We start from the raw sequence: 24,009 nt of genomic DNA on the forward strand, positions 1-24,009 counted from the left end.
GGCTTTCGAGGTGCGGGATTTTATGTGGATAGAATCTGGTTCTCGGGTGTTCTCCGTAGGATATCGAGCAACATCCTTCTTCTTATACATTAAGCTATCAATCCAAGCTAACTCTTCTTCCAGTGACCCGTCCAACGCGATCTTCCAACCTTGGAAGGTTGCGTTGATTATAGATGAACTTGCAGCCAATCAGAGACTCCTGCATCCGAAGAAGAGCTAGCGTGAACCTTGGAAATGTGGAATATCCGAAAGAGGGTTAGCTTATCGGGTACCTACTTAGTGTCGTTGGGGGAACATGACCACCTCAACTTGCGCTGAATTGCTTCCGAACTCGGGAAAATCCCTCACACCCAAGCTGCGTAAGGCATGGCTTCGAATGGTCAGGCACGGGAGAGTAAAACTCTGCGGAGATCGAGATTTGGCTGCCGAAATTGCAAGCTCCGGAAGCTCAAAGTGAGTGGCCCTCGGCGTTCAATCATGTAATGCTTGGCTGACTGATTCTCCTTGCCCTACTAGTGCGACGAAGGCAAACCACAATGCAAGAGATGTAGCTCTTTCGGGGTGTTATGCAACTTCATGTCTCCCATCCCCGACCTCCAGCCCATCGCCGCTGACGCGCTGCGGCCATTGGTGGTTCGAGGAAGGGTAGAGCTTCAGCCCCCTCTCACAAATGCTATCTGGACATCTGACGCATCGACATCGTATCCACTAAATGCAAGGTGTCAGGATTTCATAACCCGGTATCTTGGACGAAGTCTCATTACTCCAAACGACCCCAATATGATGCAAGTTAATTGCAAGCTCCTGCAACTAACCTTTACTGTAAGTCTTATTATATCAATACTGTCTGGTGACAGTATGAAAGCCGGATTATCCATTATGGCCTTGATCTCGGCTAACATGTTTACCGTGCCCTTTTTTAATGCACGCCTCTCTGGCTGTGGCACTCACATATGACCGCCATCTCAATGGCCCCTTAGGCTGTCGTCGCACTGTAGAAGAGTGTTATCACTGGTCTCAAAGCACAGTCCTCTTGAACAAGCGGCTAAGGGAACCGATTGAAGACAAAGATAAGGATCCAATCTGGGGTACTGCGGCTGCTCTGGTTATCTTAATATTCTCGTCCCCTGATTCATGCACACCGGAGCACGCGTGGCCTCTAAAGTCTTCCGGCTCCTCTGACTTGGATTGGGTCCGTATGAGCAAGGGTAAAATGTCGTTGTGGAATATAGTCAACCCGCTGCGACCGGACAGCCTTTTCAGCGTCATGGCAGCTACCTTTGCTCAGATGCAGGCACCATTGCCACAAAGAGGCATAGATAGTATGCCAAGGGCCTTGGCTGCCGTGTGTGGCCTCAAAGACTCATCTACGGCGGAAACTAATCCGTATTTCCATGCTGCCCACGCGGTATCCCAGATCCTGGACCTCCCGGGCAGCGAAGTCGGAACAGGTCAAACTCAACTATTCATGCGGAGTATCTATGGTCCTTTCGAAGACTTGCTCCGGAAAAGAGACCCTGTGGCGCTATTATTGCTCTATCTGTGGTACCGCAAAACAAGTTGCAGTATATGGTGGATTGAACTTAGGGCTAGAGTGGAATGTCCTGCTATTTGCCTGTATCTGCGACTATATCATAAAGAGGATGATGCTTTGCATTCATTCCTCCCAGGGGGAGCTATCCCCGATAGATGGAAATAGTCAGGCTTTCGAACCTCAAGTTCCTTGAATTCTTAACATGAAGTACTGCAGCGGGAGTTTCTACGAACCTATTGCGGAATACATTTTCTGTATACGGAATTAAGGTGAGCACCTGACTATGAACTATGGGGGCCATTCCTTAGTCCTGGCAGCCTATTTGTATAGGTAGAAGAGCCGGAAGCTTGTTATAAACAACCTCAATATCGGCTTCATTCAATTTGCCACTCTTAACGAATAGGGCAGCAAACTGATCCTTGGGGGTAGGACACGAAGGTAGGTACAAGGTTCAAGGATTATCAAGTATATCTATCCTACTATATACCTACTACCTAGATATGTAGGTAGGTCTATCCGAGAGACAGGGTAGAAAGTAAACCCCTTCCAGTAATCGAAAATCACAGAACAAATAAGTTCGTCTCGAGTGCGGTTGGATTTAAAATCCGACCAGATCTTGCATACTGCTGATCCACGAGATCTTCGCACGATTCTGGAATAGCCTAGCAAGAATTCTGGCCCTAGGAGATTAGAAGTTCCGATCTTGGTGAAAGAGAATGTTATGCTACTATCTTGGCAGCTAATTGTGCCATATCCCACTATGGAGTAAGGAGTGGCCTAGTAGAGATACTCTGGGCATGCTTCAGGATCTAGAAAAGATCATCCCTTTAAATAAAGAATGCTGGGCCGCCGGTGCCGCCTAATTTCTCCCATTTCAAAGGTATATATGAAGACCCCTCGCATCTCGTAAATCTCTTGGATTTCTTTCTGTCAGCAGGTCTTGGTAAGAATGCAAGTAAAAAGGCGTGAGACACGTCGATAAATAATTGGATACAACGCAATCCCCTTCCACTGCCAAGTATAGGACGGCTGTCCTATCGAAGATGGAGAATGCACGAGGCTACAATGGACCAATAGGAAACAGCACATAGTGATATTTTCGGCAGCCCTAACAGCATAGGGGTAATTCTGCTAGGAACGGGCCACGGCATAGCCGGAATGAAAAGTGGGCCGATCAGGAACATCCCTTTAATGTTGTTAGGCAGCGATATAATTTTTAAGATAGCGAGTTTCAAGTTTTTGGGATATACTATAAGACGCCAAGATAGAGTAACCTAAGAGTAACCTCATCTTTCACATGCCAATGTGCCCTAGAATGTCTAGATGCATATGCAACTCAGGGATGTGCCTGATCGGACGGAGTCCATGCGGGCAAAGCCGAGTAGTTAAACCCGATTCGAATCCTTCCCAGTAAAACCTTATCGAGAATGGAGCTTGGGAACCTTGGAATCCACTGAAGCTGTTGATGTATTATTATATTGACTTCCATACGAAGTACATACATATATATAACATACAAACATATATAAATATATATGTATATGTATATCATTACCTCAATATAACACTTCTAAGCGAATTTACATCAAAACTTAAAATAAATACACTTTGCTTCGCCACAAAACCAAAGGAAACGGGCTAAAAGGGATCGACAGACCACGTTTTCTGTGGCAGTTGACAATACCATACCGTAATGTAATCTTCCCGCATGCGTGATTTTCCTATCGCAGCTCTTGTCAGGTTTTTTTTTTTTCCCCTCGCTGATATTTCATCTTCCATTCCTTTCTTCTTGTCTTCCCTCCGTTATGCCCTCGATCTCCTCTACGCACAATTGTGGCTCAATGCCACGCGGCTAAGAGTGCCGTCCCCCGTGGTCTCTTCCTGCACGAGTCAAAACTCTCCGCTCGGTAGCGATCGACGGGACCACATGTATGTCGCATGAAAAAAAAAAAAAACAAAAAAAAAAGCAAAAGTCAAGATGTAACAAGCTAATATAATGCAATAGGTTTGAAAAATTCCCCTCCTTTCGAGAGCAACCCATCTCGACATCCTCCCCTCCGCGGCCAGTGCCAGTGGTTTCCGCTCGGCAACGGTCATCTGGCCGCAGTCCATTCAATATGTTCTCGGCCTTTCTCCGTCGGGTGATATCCTACAAGAAAAAGGTCCCGTTTCTGAACGAACTGCACCTCAATTTCATCCTCCTCCATTATACCTACATCATATCCTGGGCTATCACCGGCTCCGTCATCCTTTATCTCGGTGGCAACATCGACTACATTGATGCGCTCTTCCATGCGGGCGGCGCCGCCACACAGAGCGGGTTAAACACCGTCGATCTGAACACTCTCCGGCTCTACCAACAAATCGTCCTATACCTGATCACATGTCTGTGCACGCCAATCTTCATCCACAGTGGCCTGGTGTTTATTCGGTTATACTGGTTCGAGAAGCGCTTCCAACATGTGGTCCGTGACGCTCGTGCGATGCGACGGACCCGATCCCGCATGGAAACCGTGACCGATGATGGGGACAGCGGGGATACCAACATAAACCGCGCGGAGCTTGGAGTCAGCGGTCGACCCATTGTGGTGATACGGGACAATTCAGGGGACGCCCGGGACGGTCGATTCACGGATCCGGCGAGCAGTAACATCAATTCGGGTATCAACACACCAGAATCTCGGGATAGCAGTGTGGACTCCAGCTCTGAGGGAACAGACACGGGCAACGAACCTCGTTTTGGTCTTGGTAGCTTGAAGGTGCCAACCCATTTGAGCCCCGAACATCACATTGCCTTCTTGGAAAAGCAGCGGAAAGACAAAGGAGCTCTCCGGATTCCGAGTCCCCGGGAATATGACCGCGGTGGTGCGCCGGAAGCCTTGGAAGAAGACGTGGACCAGGAGAGTGAGCAGGCTCAGCACTCCAGTGACCACGACGACCAAGACGGCCCAGACGGCCAACAGAGCCCCGGTACACACCCCGAGGAGCTTGATCAGCTTGGTCCACTTGAAGGACCCCATATCACCATCAACGAGCCAGATATTTCACGAACTCGTACACGCGGAAATACGTTTCCTCGTCTGGAAACTCGACCCACTGTCCGGGAGACTAAAGATGGCAATGAAACTACCACTCTTGCCCCTACTAACACGAGGAACACCTTCAGGGGGGTGTTCCGATCTCTGACGCAAGAGCGCGATCTTAACACTCAGCCGTATCTCAGTTGGAATGCGACAGTGGCTCGTAACTCTAATTTCGTTGATTTGACTGAGGAGCAGCGTGATGAGTTGGGCGGTATCGAATACCGTGCGCTTAAGACGTTGGCTGTCGTTCTCATCACCTACTATGTCGGGTTTCATCTCATCGGCATGGTCAGCATGATCGGCTGGATCATGACAGAGAACAGATGGGGCGATGTTGTCCGGGCTGCTGGAGTTGGGCGGCCGTGGTGGGGGATCTTTACCGCTGCGTCCGCCTTCAACGATTTGGGCTTCACCTTGACACCTGACTCGATGTACTCTTTCCAAAGGGCTGTTTTCCCTTTGCTGATGTTGGCGTTTCTAATTATCATTGGCAATACCGCCTTCCCATGCATGCTTCGTTTGATGATCTGGGTTCTTTCGAAATTCACTCGCCAGGGCACCGCGCTATGGGAAGAGTTGAAGTTTCTTCTGGATCACCCCCGTCGATGCTTCACTCTATTGTTCCCTCGCAATGCCACTTGGTGGCTGTTTGCGATCCTTGTCTTATTGAATGGCATTGATATGATCTTCTTTGTCGTCCTGGATGTAAGTTTGTCAACTTTCTCTCTTTTATGCGATTTTCACTGACCATGATGTTGTAGCTCAACGACTCCGCTGTCACTGCACTGCCACCTGGAATTCGAGTTGTGGACGGCTTCTTTCAAGCTGCCGCGACGCGAACGGCTGGTTTTGGAATCATCAGTCTCTCAGAACTTCACCCCGCCATCCAAGTCTCTTATTTGATCATGATGTACATCTCGGTCTTTCCCATCGCTATCTCTATGCGCCGAACCAACGTCTACGAAGAGAAGAGTTTGGGAATTTATGATGCCACGGACGAGGATGACGACGAAGAAACAAATGCTCCTACCTATATCGGAGCTCACTTGCGACGCCAACTGAGTTTCGATTTGTGGTACGTCTTTTTAGGTCTGTTTATCATCGCCATTGCGGAAGGATCAAAATTGCAGAAAGACGACCTGTCCTTCCAGGTGTTCACTGTTTTGTTCGAAGTTGTTTCAGCATACGGTACTGTGGGTCTTTCGTTCGGGTATACAGATGTCAACACCTCCTTCTCGGGGCAGTTCAATGTGGTCTCCAAGTTGGTAATCATTGCCATGCAAATCCGTGGTCGCCACCGTGGCCTACCTTACGCGCTTGATCGTGCCGTCCTTCTCCCCTCCGACGCCCTGAATCGACATGAGGCCGAAGACGGAGAGCGCCGCATGCGCCGCCGCACATCCAACCTCAGCGGTGGTGGATCTTTCGCTCAATCGCAATCGCGTACCTTATCCCAAGCGAGGAACGATGCTGGTCTGTCTTCGGGTATGGAATCCCGCGACTGGCAGACCCAGCCTGCTCCCAATGCAGACTCTCTGGTGCATCGTTCCTCGACTGTCCGATCCAATCGGTAGAAAATGAATGCAGCCCTTTTTTTGTTTATACCTATAGATGCTTAGTGCTCTATATACTTACCCTGGCGGTTCAATTCTAATTCATCTACATAATTATAGACCCGTTGAACTTGAATTCTACCACCCATCTAGTAAAATACGTCAAGTTCGAGGGTTCTTGTCTTAACTAATTGTAGGGACAAAACTTTACACTTTTAATCAAGATAACCGCTCTAGATCATGATATAATAAGCAGGGATCTATTCGATACATCCGTACCTGAACCTTGCATGGTAGTAGTCGTACTAGTCGATATACGGCGAAATAGACTAGGCCATTTATAGCGAAGTGATCCGTGGGTCCGCAAGCGGGAAGGATCGGCGCTTTCCCATTGTAGGACGGAGTAGATATCCATGACGACAAACTACATAGCTCCTTTTTATAGCATCACAACACTGTAATTACGTAGAACATAGAACAAAATCCATCTCCAAATCCAACTACATTAACCTTGTATCTCAACTATATCAACTATCGCCATGGCCAACCGACAACTACCATATCTAAATCGATTCAGCGGGACCAACCCGAGTCTCCCCACCCTCGAAACCAAATCCCCAATCACAACCTCCAGCCAACCGGAAGGAGACAGAGACACCCCAGCCCAAGAACCCTGGTATAACCCACAAGGCTGGTCCCTACGCACGAAACTCATCGCCAGCGCTACAGCCATAGTGATAATATTAGCTGCAATCCTGATCCCCGTCGAAATAATCAAAAACCAATACCCAAACTACACACCTTTGAACTATACCCTCGCAGACGAATACTCCGGCCCAACCTTCTTCGACCAATTCACCTATTTCACAGACGAAGATCCAACAAAGGGCTTCGTCGTTTACGTCAACAAATCAACCGCCACACATCTAAATCTCACCTATGCATCCGAATCATCAGCCATCCTACGCGTCGATGCTTCAACTTCAAATGCCAGTTCCGGTCGGAACTCCGTCCGCGTCGAGTCGAGGAATACCTACGATTCAGGCCTCTTCGTCTTCCATATCATTCATACTCCCTTCGGCTGTGCGACCTGGCCTGCCTTGTGGTTAACAGATGGTTATAACTGGCCGATGAATGGCGAGATCGATGTGCTGGAAACTACCAATGTTGGAAGTCATGGGAATGAAGTCTCAATTCATACTACCCAGGGGTGTCATATGGATGTCAAGCGTAAACAGACCGGTCACGGCATCTTTAACAATTGCAATAATGCCACGGATGGAAACTCGGGCTGTGCTGTCATCGGTGATGAGAATAGTTATGGCGAGGCAATGAATAGCCGCGGCGGAGGTGTTTATGCCGTTGAACTCCGTGACGCTGGTATTCGTGCCTGGTTCTTCCCCACTGGAACTATCCCTGCTGATATCACGGCGGAAACTCCGGATCCGAGTAGCTGGGGCACAGCGCTGGCGGATTTCCCGAGTACGAATTGTGATATTGCGTCGCATTTCAAGAACTTGAGTATCATTGTCAATATTGATCTCTGTGGTGAGCTTGCTGGGCAGAAGCAATATTATGATACTTTGTATCATTGTCCGGGGACTTGTTCGGACTTTGTTGCTAGCAGTCCGAGCAGTTTTGCTGATGCTTATTGGGAGTTTAAGAGTTTCAAGGTTTATCATGCTTCTTGAACTTGAAGGAATAGTTCAAAGCCGGGGGTTTTCCTTTGGTTTCTTTTGCTATTTGCTACGTGATATGATTGGAGTAATCCGAAACAAGAGGAATGTTTCTAGTTGAAGCGTGTGTCCTTTTTTTTTTGTTTTATGGGCTTTTTCTGAGGGAGTTTGATACTGCGATATACCGGGGAAGTCGATGTACGCAGGCGTATAGAGGCCAAGGACCTGATGCGGTTTGTAACGGTATTGGTGCCTGGAAATTTCGGATGATGCCTGCATTAAAGATGTACCGGAAATTTTTGGGTGACTACGGAGTACCTAGGTAATGCCAAGACTCGTCAGTATATATTAGGACTAGTCTCGTAATATCAATACATATATGTATTGCTGTTTCAAATTCAGTTTCGTAATTTACTGTAATAAAAATACAGCCCTGTGTCTAGTACTGTATTCTTGGAGTCATTAAAATCCATGGATATTTGCATGAAATATTTGAGGGACAGCAGCATTTAAGCCATACGATAAGAGACACACAGATCAGAGTTGGGGATTTGATATGGGCGTTAACTTGACCGCGTCATCTTTTGTATAATTCCCACAGCCCATGTACCTTTTGATTGGTCCATCGGCGTTAACCCTGACTTGACCCGCTTCTATCGGTGATAACCGAGCGCATACGAAAACGGAAATAGAAACGCTCACATAATTGAGAGTTGTTGTACTGTCCATTGAATGTTAACGCGTCATAGTTGCCATAGGGGCCTATAGTAAACCTGGGAGGATCCCTAGCCGTAGCATAACGCCGATAGCTTTGGGTTATTTAAACCTGGCGAGATTCGACTGTTGAAGAATATCAAAATCTTCTCAATCCAACTTCATAACCAGTCTTCATTCAATTCTTATTCAAATGCCTTCCCACGGTCAATACACCACTGAAAAGATCAAATATCCTTCTCATGGGGAGACTGTCAGTGGAATCCTCTTTCGTCCCACGAATGTCACGAAACCACCCGGTGTCGTGATCACCGGTCCATATTCCTTTGTGAAAGAACAAGCGCCGCTGCAGTACGCAACCCGTCTCGCAGATGAAGGCTACGCAGCCCTGATCTTCGATCCGCGCACTGTCGGTGAAAGCACCGGCCAGCCCCGACGACTGGAAAATCCGAAAATGAAAAATGAGGACATGGTCGCAGGACTAGACTACCTATCCGCACGCGACGATGTCAATCCATCCCAGCTCTTCTTAGTCGGGATCTGCCAGGGCGGCCCCGAATCACTGGATGTAGCATCATACGATAGCCGAGTTGCAGGCGTGGCCTCGGTCTCGGGATACTATCGTGACCATGAAACGGACATCTACATGATTTGCGCTGGGTGTGTTGCATGGACGCCTGGCGCGGATATCGCGGCGATGAAAATGCCCACTCCCGAACAAGGAGAAGCCCTGTACAAAGCACGACTTGAGCGTGCTAAACAAGCCCGTGAACTGTACGACACCACCGGCGAAGTGGTGTACCAGCCGCTGGTAGATCCGAAGCCCGCTGACCCTGATACCGGGTCACTGGCCGGCCTTCCAGGACCAGTCGTTTGGTCCTGGTATGGGCCGTGGACACTGAAGGGATTTGAAAACCGATATGCGGTTATGAGTGACCTGGACCACTTTGATTATACCACCGTACCTGGTGTGGCGAAGCTGAACAAGCCGGCGCTACTGATACACGGCGACAACTGTATGAATGCGGCGGCTGCTAAGCGTCACTATGAGTCTATTCCCACAAGTCAGAAAAAATTGATCTGGAACAACGAGGTTTCCCACTTCCAGCACTACGACCAGCCGGATTGTGTTGATCGCAATGTGGGGGACATTGCGGCCTGGTTTGCGGAGATCAAATAGAGTGAATGCAAACTGAAGACAGATTTATTTCAATGATCAAGCTCGTTTATCAAACCCCAAAAGCTGGAATCTGAAAAGGTACCTTCAAAATTCCAACTATCTGTAAGGTTCATAGTAAGCGGGTCCAAGGGCAAACTGTCCGGGGTATCCATGACAGGGATTTGTGAACTTGAGATATGATCGAAGAACAGGTCGTGGATGGGACGCGGAGGTAGAACGGCATCAAACGGGAGGTCCGATGAAATCCCATTAGAGGGATATGTATCTCTGTTGGGAGAGGTCCATTGGGAGTCGCTGAAAAATGCTCTAGCATCTTCGGCGGTTTCGGAGGTTCCGGGCCGATATCTAAGGCGACGGTGCAAGCTGCAAACAACGCTATGTGCTGACTTTGCCATGTAATTCGATTGACCAATGATGTCTAGTCTTTGTATCCCTCTTTCAATGACGTTGACACACTCTGTTCGTCGTTCGTGATACATATTCGGAAAGACGAGAAAGACTGCTGTAACAAGAACAATAGCATCGAAAGAAGCGTAGACTGGATTAAACACCTTGCACTGGTGCGGCTCTGTTTGTTGAAATAGTCGTTCCTGTGCACGAAGAATAGATATTCCAGCCTCGAGGGCCTTTGTGCGACTGTCGGCAAAAGAGAATATAAAGGGTCGATGAAGTGCGAGAAGAACAAGGTGAATGAGCGAAGATAGTCCTTCTCGGGCACTAGGTAGCCATTGACACCCGTGTAATCGATCGAACTTCGTATCTGGGTTTTCCAGACGGCACCAAGAGGGTAAAAGTTCTAAATTTTTCTTGATTGCGGCATGAATGCGTTCGACTACGGGATAGTCTTGGGCCTCAGCACCGTTATGTTCCATTTGGTGAATGTCCTTGAAATATCGATAGGCCACATTATATCCGGCGAGAATGATGTCAAATGGTCGAGGAAGGTCAGTCTCGGTTTGCCAATGCGAGAACAATTCCCGCCGTCTTTCATCGTCTTCTATAGTGCGAGCGAAGCGATCTATTTGGAGATCTGTTGAAATGGGTCGACCGAGAACGACAGCCATGTGGACGTCCCAAATATGTACAACTACCCAAATTTTGTGACCAACGAGACTGATATTTTGTCCCGCGTGCCTCGGCCGAACTGGGAATTGCCCGGATACAATTCGCCCGGTATGTAGGCCAATTTCTTGTGCATCACGGATTGTTGTCCCAAGTGCATGCCAGGCTTCAACAACTTTGCCACTACTCTTTAAGAAAGAGGCTCGTAGCAAATCTGCTTGTACCGTGGCGATTGAGATATCTGTTTTCCCCAAAAGTGCAAGTAAATCAGCACCTATATCGCTATATTCGGACCCAAGGTCATAGAAGGTCATGTTGGCCATAGTCATGAGAGAATTGATCGCTGCATCATGAGGAGGGTGAAAGAGAAGCGCGTGTGCGAGGACTTGGAACAGTAGTGCTGGAAACACAATGGTTTCTAGCGCCAATCTTCGGAAGCCCCTTTCGAGGTCAGAGTATGAGATCTTTCGCCATTCGGCTAGGTGCTCTCTAAAGGATTCTTCGTCGAGTAGGTCATACTGCCAATTGATATCGGAGAAAAACGTTTGGATCAAGATATCAATGTAGGCCTGTAAAGGCAGCCGCCGGACTAACCCTTTATACTTATGATCTGCATCACTTCTGAAACTAGGTATGTTTGTGGCAGGTGAGTTAAATAAACCAGTACCCTGGCCTCCACACATCTCCGTGGTGCGCAATAGGCTCATAGAGTGGTGATTACCGTGGCAGGAGTATCCAAAATCTCGGATTTGGTCCCGAAACTCACTAGTCCACTCAGGGTCTGGTCTATCAAGTGGGCACAGAGGTACTATATCGGTGCTAGAGTTGGTTTCTGAAGGGCCACTTTCACCGGAACGGCTCCGCGTTGCCTGGCAGCCCTTCGTTTCTGCTTCATAATGGCAAAGACCCTGCGGTCACCAATCAGCCCAAAGGCAATGTTACGTTTAGAAACATGATTACCTGCGTTCCTCGCTTGATGCAGTTGCAGCATGGATACTGGCGATCACACTATTCAATCTTTAGTAATTTTCTTGTTTAGCGTTTTCGTGAGGGTTCATACTTTTTGCTTGCGCCGATGGCATTCGGTACAGGACATCACAATTCTCTTCCTTTTCTGGGGTTTTTGTTGTCCGCTGATCAAATTTGTCTTTGACTGGGGTAGATTTGTTGCCATATTTGCACGAATATTCTAGCAATTCTCAGAGGGTGGTGTTGAGAAGGATAGAGGCCAGGAGAGGCTGTTTTAAAGTTGGGAGGTATGAAGGTCTCCGATCCACTTACAAGCGAATACATGTTTTAAGATACAGCGTAATGTAAGCAAAAAAACAATACACAGTAGAAAATAAGACAGTATCTTAGAAGAGCGTTGGATCGCAGTGAGAAATAAGTTTAGAAATAATGTCAAATAAATGTCAGAGATAGATTTTCACTTTCACTTCATTGCCAAATAAACATAGAATGGGTATCTCTAAAAAGATGAATTGTCCGTCAAGGACAATCGGCTATCAATAATTCATTTCCTGGTCAAAAGACAAGGGATGCATCAATACTGACGAGAGTGGACTCAACCCTACAGTTTCATAGTATGGGGAGCCAGTAGCCCAAGTAAATAAACCCTAGGTATACCAAAAAGAGAATCTCGCGAAATAACAATCATAATCGTCGTAACAACAAATGTGACAAAGAGATGACAAAAAAATCAAAGTAAATGCAACACAACTATAGCTGTCGTAGCAGACTACCATCTGCAAAAGGATTCTCCGGGGACATATCCAACAACGGCCGCGTGGCATTGCGGTCACCCGTTGCGACACCATGTCCGCTGTGCGGTTTTCGATGGCTAGCCGTGCTGGCTGAGTGTGCCAGCAGGCTGTTAGCGGTGAACTTGTCGGCGGGGGGTGCCGGGCTTACTTCACCAGAAACCGGGGCCGTGTATTTGTTTGAGTGGTGGCGCACGCTGCGAGTGGTGTTTCGCCGCTGGGGTGTGGTTTCTGCGGCCGGTCGTCGCCACGAAGTCGCGGGTGGAATGGAGATTCCTCCTGGTGTCTGATCTGGACCAGTGGCGCCGTCGATTAGTTGCATACCGGGTTGGACTTTGACGCCCCGACCCTTGCCCTGGCGACTATGCTGTGGTGGCTCGGCATAAACGGGAGTGAGGTCAACCAGAGGTTTTTGTTTGAGAGATAGGGTTCGGGTGAAAGCAGAGGTATCGGGAGCACGAGTCATTGTGTTGCTCCGGCTGTTGGGATTTGAGTCGTGGCTGTGTATGGATCCTCCGCTCATAAAGCCAGTGCCTGAAAAGGCTTCCTGTTTAGCTTTCTTGTCACGATCATCCCGTTCCCGCATAGCGGTTTGTCGCTGGGTGTAAGTTCGGCCTAGGAGTCCGGATGGTGCAAACGTAGTGGAAGTTTCTGCTTCTTCGGGTGAAGTGGCTGAGAGTAATGCCTTATTGTCGGAGAAAGGCCCTTCTGTATCGGTATCGAGCGTCAGGGTCTGGGGATATGATGGTGGAGGAGGCGCGTGTCCACGAAGGGTTTTCTTCCGCGCAAAGACGTCTTTGGAGCTTGTGGGCCTCCGATGGTCAGAGCTTTCGGTCGAAGTCTCTCGTTCTAGGAGCGGAACTTCGTTATGCACATTTCTCGGCTGATTAGTCGACTTCTTCGTCCCAGCACGCTTCGGAAGTGTCTCGGTCTCTGGTTTCGGGCCTGTGCCCTTTTTACTGACAAGATACCAACTTCTCCACTTCTGAACTGCCCGGTACCATGTATCTGCAATAGACTTGTCGCTGGTAGAGAAAAAGTGCAAGAAGTTTTCTGTGGACAAAAACATGGATGACTTCTGCTGGCTCTTAATTGCGAAGCATAGCTTCTTAGGCGGCTTGATATCCTTGTTTAGCGCTCGAGCGCTGGGAAAGTAGATATCATAGTCGGATATATGGCAGATATTGGTCTGTTCCTCGGCGTTCTCTTTTTTTGAAATTGTCACTTGTCCGTCCGCACGTAAAGTGACATATCGCTTATCCCACTTGCGACGACGCTGGGAATGATAGATATGCACAGTCACTGGAGATGGTTGCCCGCTGGGGGCATGCCCAGCATCGAGCTGGGTTAGGGCTTCCACGCTGGAGGGAGGAATAACAATGAACTGGTTGTCCGCATCATGTGACCAGGAATTCATGACTTCCCGGACATGCTCATAGCGTCGGAGAGGGCGCTCTAGGCCAACTTTAGAGTAAGACTCCATGAGAATGAATCTCTCCGCATCAATATCGCGCGATAAGTGCTTGGTGGCATCTACCAATATATCCCGGACTTGAGTTGACGGAGTGACAGTAAGATCCGCAGTGGCATCTCCATATTTGACGAGCGCATGTCGTTCTCCGGCGTTGACAGCGCTGACAGGAGCATCAACTCCTGGAACCACTCCAGTTCCACCTACCCCAATGTAGTTCGGGAGGGGCTCCTTTTTCTTGGCGGATGTTGCAAGTTTGACCTTCTGAAAGAAAGACTTGCGGTTCCCATCGGTTTCTGAGTTGGAACTGCGCGAGGGATGCGCCGGCGCAGGTTGCGATCGGGGTTTTTGCGCAGGCTGTTTTGGCGAGACGGACACCTGAGGCCGTCCAGTGTGTTGCGCAGAGTTATCCCCTCCAGTCAATTGTTCCATCGCACCTTGTCGATGTAGCTCGCGCGTGTGGGCTTCCTCCTCATTTTGTGTCGCCAAAGGGTGACTGGTTGCGGGCCGTTCACTTTCTCGTCCCGGTCGAATTTGCGCGTGGCCCGGGATCGCGGGAGTAGGAGGCACGATATGTCCATTTGACGATGGCCGATTGCGACGATATCGAGATCTGCTTCGAGCGAGCGAGGGGTTCTGCTCGACGCTATTCACCGGCGCAGGTGGTGTGGCCATTTCGACGTCGGTTGTCCCACTTCGCATGCTACGATAACGAGACAACTTTTGGGGTACAGCCTGCGCTGTCACATTGTTCTCACTCATGCTGGAGATTTTTTTTTTTTTTTTCACTTGACATTCGCCCCTGGGAGGCCGATGCGCGTAAGTTTCGTAATCTGAGTCGAGTTCTATCGGAATAAGGTTAGCGTCGCCTTGACACCGGGAATTTCCCATTCAGATCGGGCAGTGCTGCGACTCTGCGACTCTGCGACTCAGCCTCTTGAGAAGAGTTCAGTGCAGTGGAAAATACACAAATGTGGGAAAAGGTGTGGGACTGGACTAAATAGAATCCAATCTCACGATCAAACCGGCCTGTTTTCAATCGACCATTCGCGCCTTGGGGGAAACAAAGTGACCCGCACCGATCGTCAATTGGGCGGGCCTAGGCTGGGGGTTTGCATAGGGTTTGCTGATTTGGATAGACCAAATTGGATAGGTGTGATGAATGGAACTCACCGAAGTACTTGGCATAACAAATAATCGTGTGAAATTGGGAAATAGAAAAGGATGAAACACAATTTCCCAGTGAGTGTCCTGGCAATTTCGTGGGGGCTAAACATATCCGGATCTACGCGCCGCATGCGTTTTCATGCGACGGGGCAACGATGTGTATACAACACAATACGATTGACCTGATAGAACATGTGTGATATATGATCGACAGGTACTATATTGGCTTTATGCTTTATTCGCACTATTACGGAGTACCTAAGTAGATTGTTTAATGAAAAGGATGAAACTATTATTGGAGGATCTCCAAGGGTCCACAGGGCGATCAGATCTGAGTGTTTCACTCCAAATTTACTTCCAAGGTTGGGATTCTTCACAAATGGGGACATCATGAAGCTTGAAGTCTCTTGGAAATCCTTCGCATCATGTTCTATACACAGAATATACGAGTTCTGTAGGGTTATATAGTTCCAGGGTTGTTACTGACCCAGTCTAGCTGATCACCTTGATAGGCTTAAATCTCCTTTCTGGGTTTCAATCGGATCTATATCCTTCTATATTTGAATCCTTCTTACAACTTGGATAGTTAAGTTAAAGCCTATTTCTTATAAGCACCCAATTCCCGGCGCCTGCGAGTCGTTAGCACGGATCTAAAAAGCAAGGTATATAACTAGTACACCCCCATGAAGAAAACTTACCACCATGCGATGAAATCCACTGTCCGCACATCAATCCCAAGCTCAGTCAGGGCCTTGGTGGAGAGATGTGTATCATAAGGTCGCACAACACCCGCATTGGGATCATTACCCTGCTTATTGGGGATCATTCCGGGAATAGCGACACCCAACACCTGAGCCAACTTCTGACAAATCTCATACTTGGTCATACGGTCCTCGGACGAGAATTGCAGGATACGAGGGAAATCCTTGCGCTTCTCCTTCTCCCGCAGGTACTTGATGACGATGTCCCGACACACACGCGCAACGTCTTCGGTGTTGGTTGGGTACCGTAGAGCCCAATCGTCCATCTTTACACCGGCATTTTCATCAGTTGCCTTCTGGACCGCGTCGACGAGCGTGTTGACTGCGCTCTCCGAGTTCTCCTTGGCGTTGCCGTACAGCACCGGCACGCGCAGCACAATGCCCATGCCTGACTCCTTGGTTGCTTGTAGTACGGCCACCTCGCCATCACGCTTCAATTGCCCGTACAGGTTCGGTGGCTTGGTTTCGGAATCAGCCTCGTAAGGTGCGTCGCCTTCGGTACCGGGGAAGACATAGTCGGTCGAGATGTAGATAAGGAAGGCACCGCGAGCTTGGCATTCGTTGGCCAGTGTGCGGGTAGCGTCGACATTGACCTTGCGGGCTTGGTCTGGGTTCTTGTCACAGAGGTCTGGGGACTTGTTTGCGGCACCTGTGAGCTGTTAGTCTATGAATTGGGGGAGGGATGATCCAGTCGGGCTCTAATTAGGTAGCTTACAATGGATGACAATCTGAGGCCTGGCGATAGTTTCAAAGCTGATTAATGTCTATGCTCAGAGTCTAGATGGAAAATACATACTTGATTTCATCGAAGAGCATGCGAATGTCTTCCTCCTTCTCCAAATCGGCCTTCAAGATAGTAGGCGGGGCAGGACGGGAGAATCCCTGACCAACAACCAACACGCCCGAGTGCTGGAAAGTGTTGAAAACAGCACGACCAAGGAACCCACTGGCTCCAGTAACTAGAACTGTGGATGTCATTTTCGATGTAGTTATGCAGTTATGCAGTTATGCAGTTATGGGGTTAAGTCGGGAAGATGGTGGGATACTCTTCTTCTTTTTTTTTTTAATGACGCGGGGCCAACTGTGACGTAACTGACTTCTCCCAGCCCTGGAGTGGATATAACAGTTTGAGACCATAGTTAGAATCATATCTAAGGTAGTTGGATTCATATGAATTCGATCAATTGAATCAATTCAATCAATTGCACTTGGTTTTGTGTTTTGTGCGTGTTGAGATATACCTAGTGATATCATGATCAGCGTGTACTTGAAGGTCGATTGGTTGACGCAATAAGGTACAGTATATATATATATATATATATAGGTATGTATATATATATAAGTTTAACTTCTATAGTATATTTACTATATCAATATGAACTACCCTCACTAAACCCTTCCAGTGTTAAATAGAGAAAAGCCGAAAATCTCCGAGGTCGAATCAGAATCGGTGAGGACCTGGGAGCTCTCGGAGGCAGATCGGAGCATCGAAGAATCGGAGTATCTCCACTTGACATTCCGAAAATTGTTCCTTGCTAATTCCTCAGTCATGTCTGGTGCCAGGAATATCACAGCCGCTTTGCGGCGGGCTCGAGTGCCTCGTCCTCGTTTTGCCATTCGTACCGTCCAATCCATCACACCCTTGACTACACGCACCTTCAGCGCCAGCTCCACCCGCAACTCCGATTCCCGCCAGATCAAGTTCACCAGCGACGCTTACCCCAACCTCAAGCGCAACCCCAACTTCGCCGAGATCTCTGCCGAAGATGTCGCACACTTCAAGGAACTCCTGGGTTCCCAGTCGGCCGTGGTCGATGGCGTGACAACCGACGCGACAGACGATATCGAACCCTTTAATAGCGACTGGATGCGCAAGTACCGTGGCCACACCCGGCTTGTTTTGAAGCCCCAGAATGCACAGGAGGTTAGCAAGGTGCTGAAGTACTGCAACGAGCGCAAATTGGCTGTCGTGCCGCAGGGTGGAAACACTGGTCTTGTCGGTGGCTCAGTGCCGGTCTTCGATGAGATCGTCATCAACACTTCGCGTATGAATCAGATCCGCTCTTTCGATGCTGCCTCCGGTGTCCTGGTCGCCGATGCTGGTGTCATCCTTGAGACTGCTGATCAGTATCTCGCTGAGCGGGAGCACCTCTTCCCTCTGGACCTGGGTGCCAAGGGCTCCTGCCACATCGGTGGAAATGTCTCCACCAATGCCGGTGGCCTGCGTCTCCTCCGCTACGGCAGTCTTCACGGCAGCGTGCTAGGCCTCGAGGCGGTCCTGCCGGATGGGACTATCGTGGATGCACTGTCAACTCTACGCAAGAACAACACTGGTTACGATCTCAAGCAGCTGTTCATCGGTTCGGAGGGTACCATTGGCCTCGTGACTGCTGTCTCTATTCAGTGCCCCCCGCGCCCCAAGGCGGTTAATGTGGCTTACTTCGGTCTGGAGAGCTTCGAGCAGGTCCAGCAGGCTTACCTCGCTGCCAAGGGTCAGCTCTCGGAGATTCTCTCCGCGTTCGAGCTGATGGACGGCCGCAGCCAGAAATTGGTCATTGAATCTACGGGTAACAAGCACCCTCTGGAGGGTGAGTATCCTTTCTACTGTCTGGTGGAGACCAGCGGTTCCAACGCCGAGCACGACATGGCCAAGCTCGAGTCGTTCTTGGAGAGCGTCATGGGCGACGGCATTGTCGCCGATGGTGTACTTGCTCAGGACGAGACCCAGTTCCAGGCCCTGTGGCGCTGGCGTGAGGGTATCACCGAGTCCCTGAGCCACTTGGGTGGCACCTACAAGTACGATGTGTCGATCCCGTTAGCGGATCTGTACCTGCTTGTGGAGGACTGCAAGGCCCGCCTCACGGAGAAGGGTCTGGTCGGTGACGATGACTCTTTCCCTGTTCGTGCTGTTGTTGGTTACGGTCACATGGGTGACTCCAACCTGCACTTGAACGTTGCCGTGCGACAGTACAGCAAGGAAGTGGAGAAGGCGATCGAGCCGTGGGTGTATGAGTGGATTCAGAAGCGCCAGGGCAGCATCAGTGCTGAGCATGGACTTGGCGTTGCTAAGCGCGAGTTCATTGGTTACAGCCAGAACGAGACGATGGTGAAGCTGATGAAGCAGTTGAAGAACCTCTATGACCCGGTAAGTAGAGTGTGACTGCTATGTGTGAGCAATTGCTAACTTGGATTCTTAGAATGGGATCATGAACCCATACAAGTATATTTAGAGCATGTTGGGGTGCGTGTTGTATATGGATCGTTGGAGCATAACAAAAGCCGTTTACCGAGATCAAGTAATAATCACAATATGCACAAGCATGTACAAGCATGTACAATGCGGAGCCCCCAAGCAAATAAAGTAAATGAAGTAAATGATAATCTATTCCAGGACTAAATAGCTCTATTCGAGGCAAATCGTATCAGCTGAGTGGACCCCTTGCAGATATACCCCAGTTGGTGCCTTAGGCCATCCGTTGCCATGTGAGACGGAGCTTGTTTGGGGATTTATGCTCCACCCCTTGCCCGCCATCCCCGAGGGTCTCTTTACGCTCGTCTTGTCCTCTCGAAAGTCCCAAGCTATTCATTCATTACTTGGATGAGCCCTGTCGACATTCCCTGTCTGACCGGAGTAGCTAGCTGGGCTAAATTATTGCACAATGGACGACATGGCAAGTCATTACCAGGTGATGGAGGAGCTAGGGAGTAAGTTGACCAAAGCACTGCTTTTTTTTGAAATTTTTTTTTTGCACTTCCGTCGGCTAACTGTATTCTCCGTTTGCAGGTGGTAGTTTTGGAGTGGTTTACAAAGCCATTGACAGGACTGACGGCGAGATCGTTGCCATTAAACACGTACGCTTTCATGATATTCGATCTTCGAGTTTCAAATTCCCGCCTGGAGTTCGATTGTTGACACCCCTTTCAGATCGATCTCGAGTCCAGCGAGGACGATATTCAGGAAATCCAACAGGAAATTTCTGTTTTGGCTACCTGCGCTAGCCCCTACGTTACACAATACAAGGCCAGTTTCCTTAAGGGGCACAAACTATGGATTGTTATGGAATATCTCGGAGGTGGCTCCTGTTTGGATTTGGTACGTTCCTTGCTGCTATTTTTATCGTGATGTATATCGCTAATCGTCCCAGTTAAAACCTGGATGTTTTAATGAAGCCCATGTGGCCATCGTCTGCAGAGAACTTCTCCTAGGCTTGGATTATTTGCACAGCGAAGGCAAAATCCACCGTGATGTCAAGGCCGCCAATGTTCTCCTTTCTCAGAGTGGAAAGGTGAAGCTGGCAGACTTTGGTGTCGCCGCACAGCTGGTCAACATCAAGTCGCAGCGCAATACATTCGTCGGAACTCCATTCTGGATGGCACCGGAAGTAATCCAGCAGGCTGGATACGACTTCAAGGCAGACGTTTGGTCCTTAGGTATCACGGCAATCGAGATGATCAACGGAGAACCCCCACATGCCAGCACACACCCGATGAAAGTACTGTTCCTGATTCCGAAGAACCCCGCCCCTCGCCTTGAAGGCAACGAGTACAGCAACACATTCAAGGACTTCATTGCACAGTGTCTGACCAAGGATCCGGATTTGCGGCCGAGCGCAAAGGAGCTCCTGAGACACAAGTTCATCCGGAATGCGGGCAAGGTTGAGTCGCTTCAAGAACTGATTCTTCGCAAGCAGGACTGGGATTGTGGCCGTGGGGAAGGGAGAGACGTGAAATACTATGCCGAGTCTCTCAACACCATGACTAGACCTGAGGATCTCGATGATGACGATTGGGTCTTTGACACAGTCAAGGCTCCCCCAATGTGGAAGCCCAAGGGCACGGATTGGATGACGTTCGATGAGGAGGAGGAAAACAACACGCCTGATCCCGCCCAGATGCTCGAAGACCTGCATATAAGTGCACCACCACCGCCGCCTAAGCACCAGGCAAACTCCACCGTCCGCCGAATCCCCACCGACCGATCTCCGTCTGTCAGACGGGCTAACACCAAGCGTCGTTCGAGTGGCACCAAACAACCCCTTGGTCTAGACTTGAGCTATGGCAACAGCCCGTCCACAGTTCGACAGTTCCGCCGGGTGTCAGACAAGGTCCCCACCGACCTCAACCCAGTCAAGGAGGGATTTGACGAAAATCAAAGCCCGAAGACGGTATCCACCGATACTTCAAGCAAGGAGGCTCAAATTGGACGCCGTGCATATAGCAAGGCCGTGGGAATGTCCTGCCAGGAAGTCCTATCAACAACAGGAGATGGCGATAAACGGGAGGCAATCTCCAGACTTGCCGAAGCCTGGAGCGACCTGGAAATGGTCGACCCCGAAGGTCTTTACCACATCGTCAGGATCATGAATGAGAAGCTCCAAGCCGACTCCCGCCTCTCCACTCTTCTCCCATCCACACAACCCGATTCCCCCTCGCGACCACGCCTCGTGCTGGCCCAAAACAACCCACACCTCAAAAGCCACCGTCGTCGCCAATCCTACGTCCCCGAGCCCCAACCTCAGTCACCCCCATCCGTCCCCGCTCAAGCCGCACCCGGTATGGAACACACCAAACAACTCTCCGATGTCCTTTACCAGCGATGGTCAGAGGGTCTCCGCAACCGCTGGGGCGGCATCTAGTCTCCCCCGTCAACCATCCTCACGCTTCCAACGTCAACCTCAACTCATCCTGCTCCTCTTTCTTCCATTCGCTGTATAGATCCAATTTGGCGTTCTGACTCTTGTACAACTCTTTGCCATTGCCTGCATCCTTGGTGTCCGTTCGTTCGTTCTGTTTACTGTCACTTACTCTGGTGGGACTGGTCCCGGGGTTACTAATGATCTGGTGTAATCTTTTTGCGCTTTCTTCTGTACTCTCTTTTTTCTCCGATAGAATGCTGCCTATGCTTCTGTCTTTGTCTATTGGCCCTTGGTCTTTTGTGTGATTTTTTTCTCAGGTATTTTCCAGGAGTACTAGAACATACTATGTCTGAAATGTGATAAATGTCTTGATTTTTGTATCGCTTCGTACTTCAATACGTCTGTACTTGAAAAACTAACATGAGTGAAGCACCACATGGGAACATACGTACCTAATCTTCTCCCTATTCATAACCTGAGAGCAGCTGCATATGTGGTTGACATCCCGAGGGATACCAACTAGGCTATACGGTGGTATCTTTGAAATGCTTCTGTTTATGTGAAACAATAGTCGGCAGCTCATGCGGCCTCCTTGACGACGTAATAGTCTAATACTCTAGTGTATTTGGCCCAAGATGATATTACGGGCGTTAGGTGTAAGAATAGGTCTCTTGGCTAGAAAGGTAGCTTCAAGAACGACGAGAAAGGGTGAGAATAGCTTTAGCTTCAAGAACGGTGAGAAAAGGTGGGAATAGCTTCAGAAGGAATGTGGAAAAAGTGGACCTCGGGATTGTGAATAGCTTCATGATCACCTAATTGAGACTACCTAGAATCCAGCCAATCAGATGACTAGAAAGACAAAAGAAGCACGGTTACCATGAAGATCCAGAGTAGTTGTTCAACTCCAAGCCCCACTTAGCTCAGTGGAAACAAGCATCCGTTGGTGTCAGACCGGAAAACGGTTACTAGGCGAGACACCTTCCGATTGACTGGGATTGTAGAGCGCGTGTGTTCGAGCCAAGGGCGAGATCTTCTAAGAAAATAGTTCCTAACAGGCGTTTGGCCCGCCTGGCCCCGACCGACGGACGAGGCGTGGGTCTCTCTGGCATATAGGGGTAGGAGCGATTGAAGGTTCGCTAACAACACACCGTAAATATCTACTTCCCAGCCGGTGAAGACGGGCTCGAGCTATCCCTTCGGGGCCCTCGCCTGTGATACAAACGGGGTTAGGCCAATGATTTTTTTTAGAAATCTTTTTGAAGAAAACCAACTTCCAAGTTGTCCTTGATATAGACCCACAGACGTACACAGACCCACTTCCCCAGATTTTGTTTATTTCCCCAGAAAATATTTCCTCTGTCACTTCTTGGCGTTCCCTTTCCGTTCTAGTGCTCAGACCTTGCCGCTTTTTGCTCACTGAGTAGATCTGAGCACGACCCTAAGCACCCTGATTCGCTCACTAAGCCTAAGCTGAGCCTAGGGGTAAGTCCACGGGTAGTAGATTCCGACCCCTGGCCGGGACCTCGTACACCTGCGCAGCCGGAAGAATTTTACATCCACTCAATACTAGTAGTAATGGAAAGGCGGTAACCAGGGCGGTCAACGATAGAAGTATTGGGGTTCAAATACGCATGAAATGCCACTATACATGGATGTCATATTGATGAATCTTCCAGAGCCAGAACCTTGGAAACTTCCTGAATCCTACCTACCTAATTCATAACCGGCCGATTACCAAGTCTACTCATCTACCTAGGTACCTACCTAGGTAATCGGTCTCCTATAGTTACTTTCTTTCTTTAATTCACTCTCTTAGACAACACCTGTGTACTTTGACTATGATTATGAAGACTCTGACTCGTGTTAAATCTTGCTTTACCCGGCCGAATAAGGCGATCAGCCCTTCTGAAATCCCCCGTATGACCACGCTTGCCGGACTTCCCCCGGAGCTATTATTGTCAATATCCGACTTCCTTCCAGTTGTTGATCTTGTTTGCTTTTCCCTTTGCAATCGCCGATTTTTTGCACTGTCTCAGAGACAAATAAAGCGACTACCTCCTCGCACACAAGATGATACTCTCTCAATCTTAAACCGACTGGAAAGAGATACTCCAGAATACTTCAGCTGCGAGATGTGCAACATTCTTCATCGGTATGATGGATCCGAAAGTTTTGGACTCTCCGTATCAGAGCGCGAAAAAGCTTGCCGACTCCCGTGTGTCCAGAATAGAAGGTGGTTCTCGAATTCGTGCATTATGAGCACTCACTTTGGAAGTACTTATACACAATACGAATTTTCTTTCCTCCACCTTAAGCTTGCAATGAAGAGGTTTCACTATGGTCCGAGATCTGGGATTAGCACTGATTCTCTATCCTACACACAGGTTCGCCACTACCCCATGCAGTCTGATT

General features: G+C 49.0%; 8 protein-coding genes across 8 annotated transcripts; 5 read left to right on the forward strand and 3 right to left on the reverse strand.

Annotated features, from left to right (window-relative positions):
• Positions 1 to 366: 366 nt before the first annotated feature.
• On the forward strand, positions 367 to 6,191 carry N7516_001835 (uncharacterized protein; the record flags this gene model as incomplete). The annotated part of the gene is made up of 5 exons (XM_057214555.1): positions 367 to 453; positions 517 to 826; positions 981 to 1,545; positions 3,540 to 5,322; positions 5,379 to 6,191. The coding sequence occupies 5 exons, from the start codon at positions 367 to 369 to the stop codon at positions 6,189 to 6,191; spliced, it is 3,558 nt and encodes a 1,185-aa protein (XP_057076438.1).
• Positions 6,192 to 6,709: 518 nt separating this feature from the next.
• On the forward strand, positions 6,710 to 7,861 carry N7516_001836 (glycoside hydrolase family 16 protein; the record flags this gene model as incomplete). The annotated part of the gene is made up of 1 exon (XM_057214556.1): positions 6,710 to 7,861. The coding sequence occupies one exon, from the start codon at positions 6,710 to 6,712 to the stop codon at positions 7,859 to 7,861; it is 1,152 nt and encodes a 383-aa protein (XP_057076439.1).
• Positions 7,862 to 8,753: 892 nt separating this feature from the next.
• N7516_001837 (alpha/beta hydrolase) lies at positions 8,754 to 9,740 on the forward strand (the record flags this gene model as incomplete). The annotated part of the gene is made up of 1 exon (XM_057214557.1): positions 8,754 to 9,740. The coding sequence occupies one exon, from the start codon at positions 8,754 to 8,756 to the stop codon at positions 9,738 to 9,740; it is 987 nt and encodes a 328-aa protein (XP_057076440.1).
• A 29-nt stretch (positions 9,741 to 9,769) lies between these two features.
• N7516_001838 (transcriptional regulator family TF) lies at positions 9,770 to 11,976 on the reverse strand (the record flags this gene model as incomplete). Its single annotated transcript, XM_057214558.1, has 3 exons — positions 9,770 to 11,710; positions 11,763 to 11,810; positions 11,863 to 11,976. 3 exons carry the CDS (start codon positions 11,974 to 11,976, stop codon positions 9,770 to 9,772), a joined length of 2,103 nt encoding a protein of 700 aa, XP_057076441.1.
• Positions 11,977 to 12,521: 545 nt separating this feature from the next.
• On the reverse strand, positions 12,522 to 14,795 carry N7516_001839 (uncharacterized protein; the record flags this gene model as incomplete). Its single annotated transcript, XM_057214559.1, has 1 exon — positions 12,522 to 14,795. One exon carries the CDS (start codon positions 14,793 to 14,795, stop codon positions 12,522 to 12,524), a length of 2,274 nt encoding a protein of 757 aa, XP_057076442.1.
• A 1,003-nt stretch (positions 14,796 to 15,798) lies between these two features.
• On the reverse strand, positions 15,799 to 16,939 carry N7516_001840 (dTDP-4-dehydrorhamnose reductase family protein; the record flags this gene model as incomplete). Its single annotated transcript, XM_057214560.1, has 4 exons — positions 15,799 to 15,829; positions 15,899 to 16,610; positions 16,677 to 16,696; positions 16,758 to 16,939. 4 exons carry the CDS (start codon positions 16,937 to 16,939, stop codon positions 15,799 to 15,801), a joined length of 945 nt encoding a protein of 314 aa, XP_057076443.1.
• A 571-nt stretch (positions 16,940 to 17,510) lies between these two features.
• Positions 17,511 to 19,191, forward strand: N7516_001841 (FAD-binding oxidoreductase; the record flags this gene model as incomplete). Its single annotated transcript, XM_057214561.1, has 2 exons — positions 17,511 to 19,106; positions 19,159 to 19,191. The coding sequence occupies 2 exons, from the start codon at positions 17,511 to 17,513 to the stop codon at positions 19,189 to 19,191; spliced, it is 1,629 nt and encodes a 542-aa protein (XP_057076444.1).
• Positions 19,192 to 19,525: 334 nt separating this feature from the next.
• Positions 19,526 to 21,597, forward strand: N7516_001842 (STE20 family serine/threonine-protein kinase; the record flags this gene model as incomplete). Its single annotated transcript, XM_057214562.1, has 4 exons — positions 19,526 to 19,666; positions 19,746 to 19,813; positions 19,887 to 20,054; positions 20,107 to 21,597. Exons 1-4 carry the CDS (start codon positions 19,621 to 19,623, stop codon positions 21,595 to 21,597), a joined length of 1,773 nt encoding a protein of 590 aa, XP_057076445.1. The 5' UTR covers positions 19,526 to 19,620.
• Positions 21,598 to 24,009: the final 2,412 nt, after the last annotated feature.

This window comes from Penicillium verrucosum (assembly GCF_028828655.1).
Source record: "Penicillium verrucosum strain IBT 35672 chromosome Unknown utg000001l_segment0_segment0, whole genome shotgun sequence".
Taxonomy (NCBI): Eukaryota; Fungi; Ascomycota; class Eurotiomycetes; order Eurotiales; family Aspergillaceae; genus Penicillium; species Penicillium verrucosum.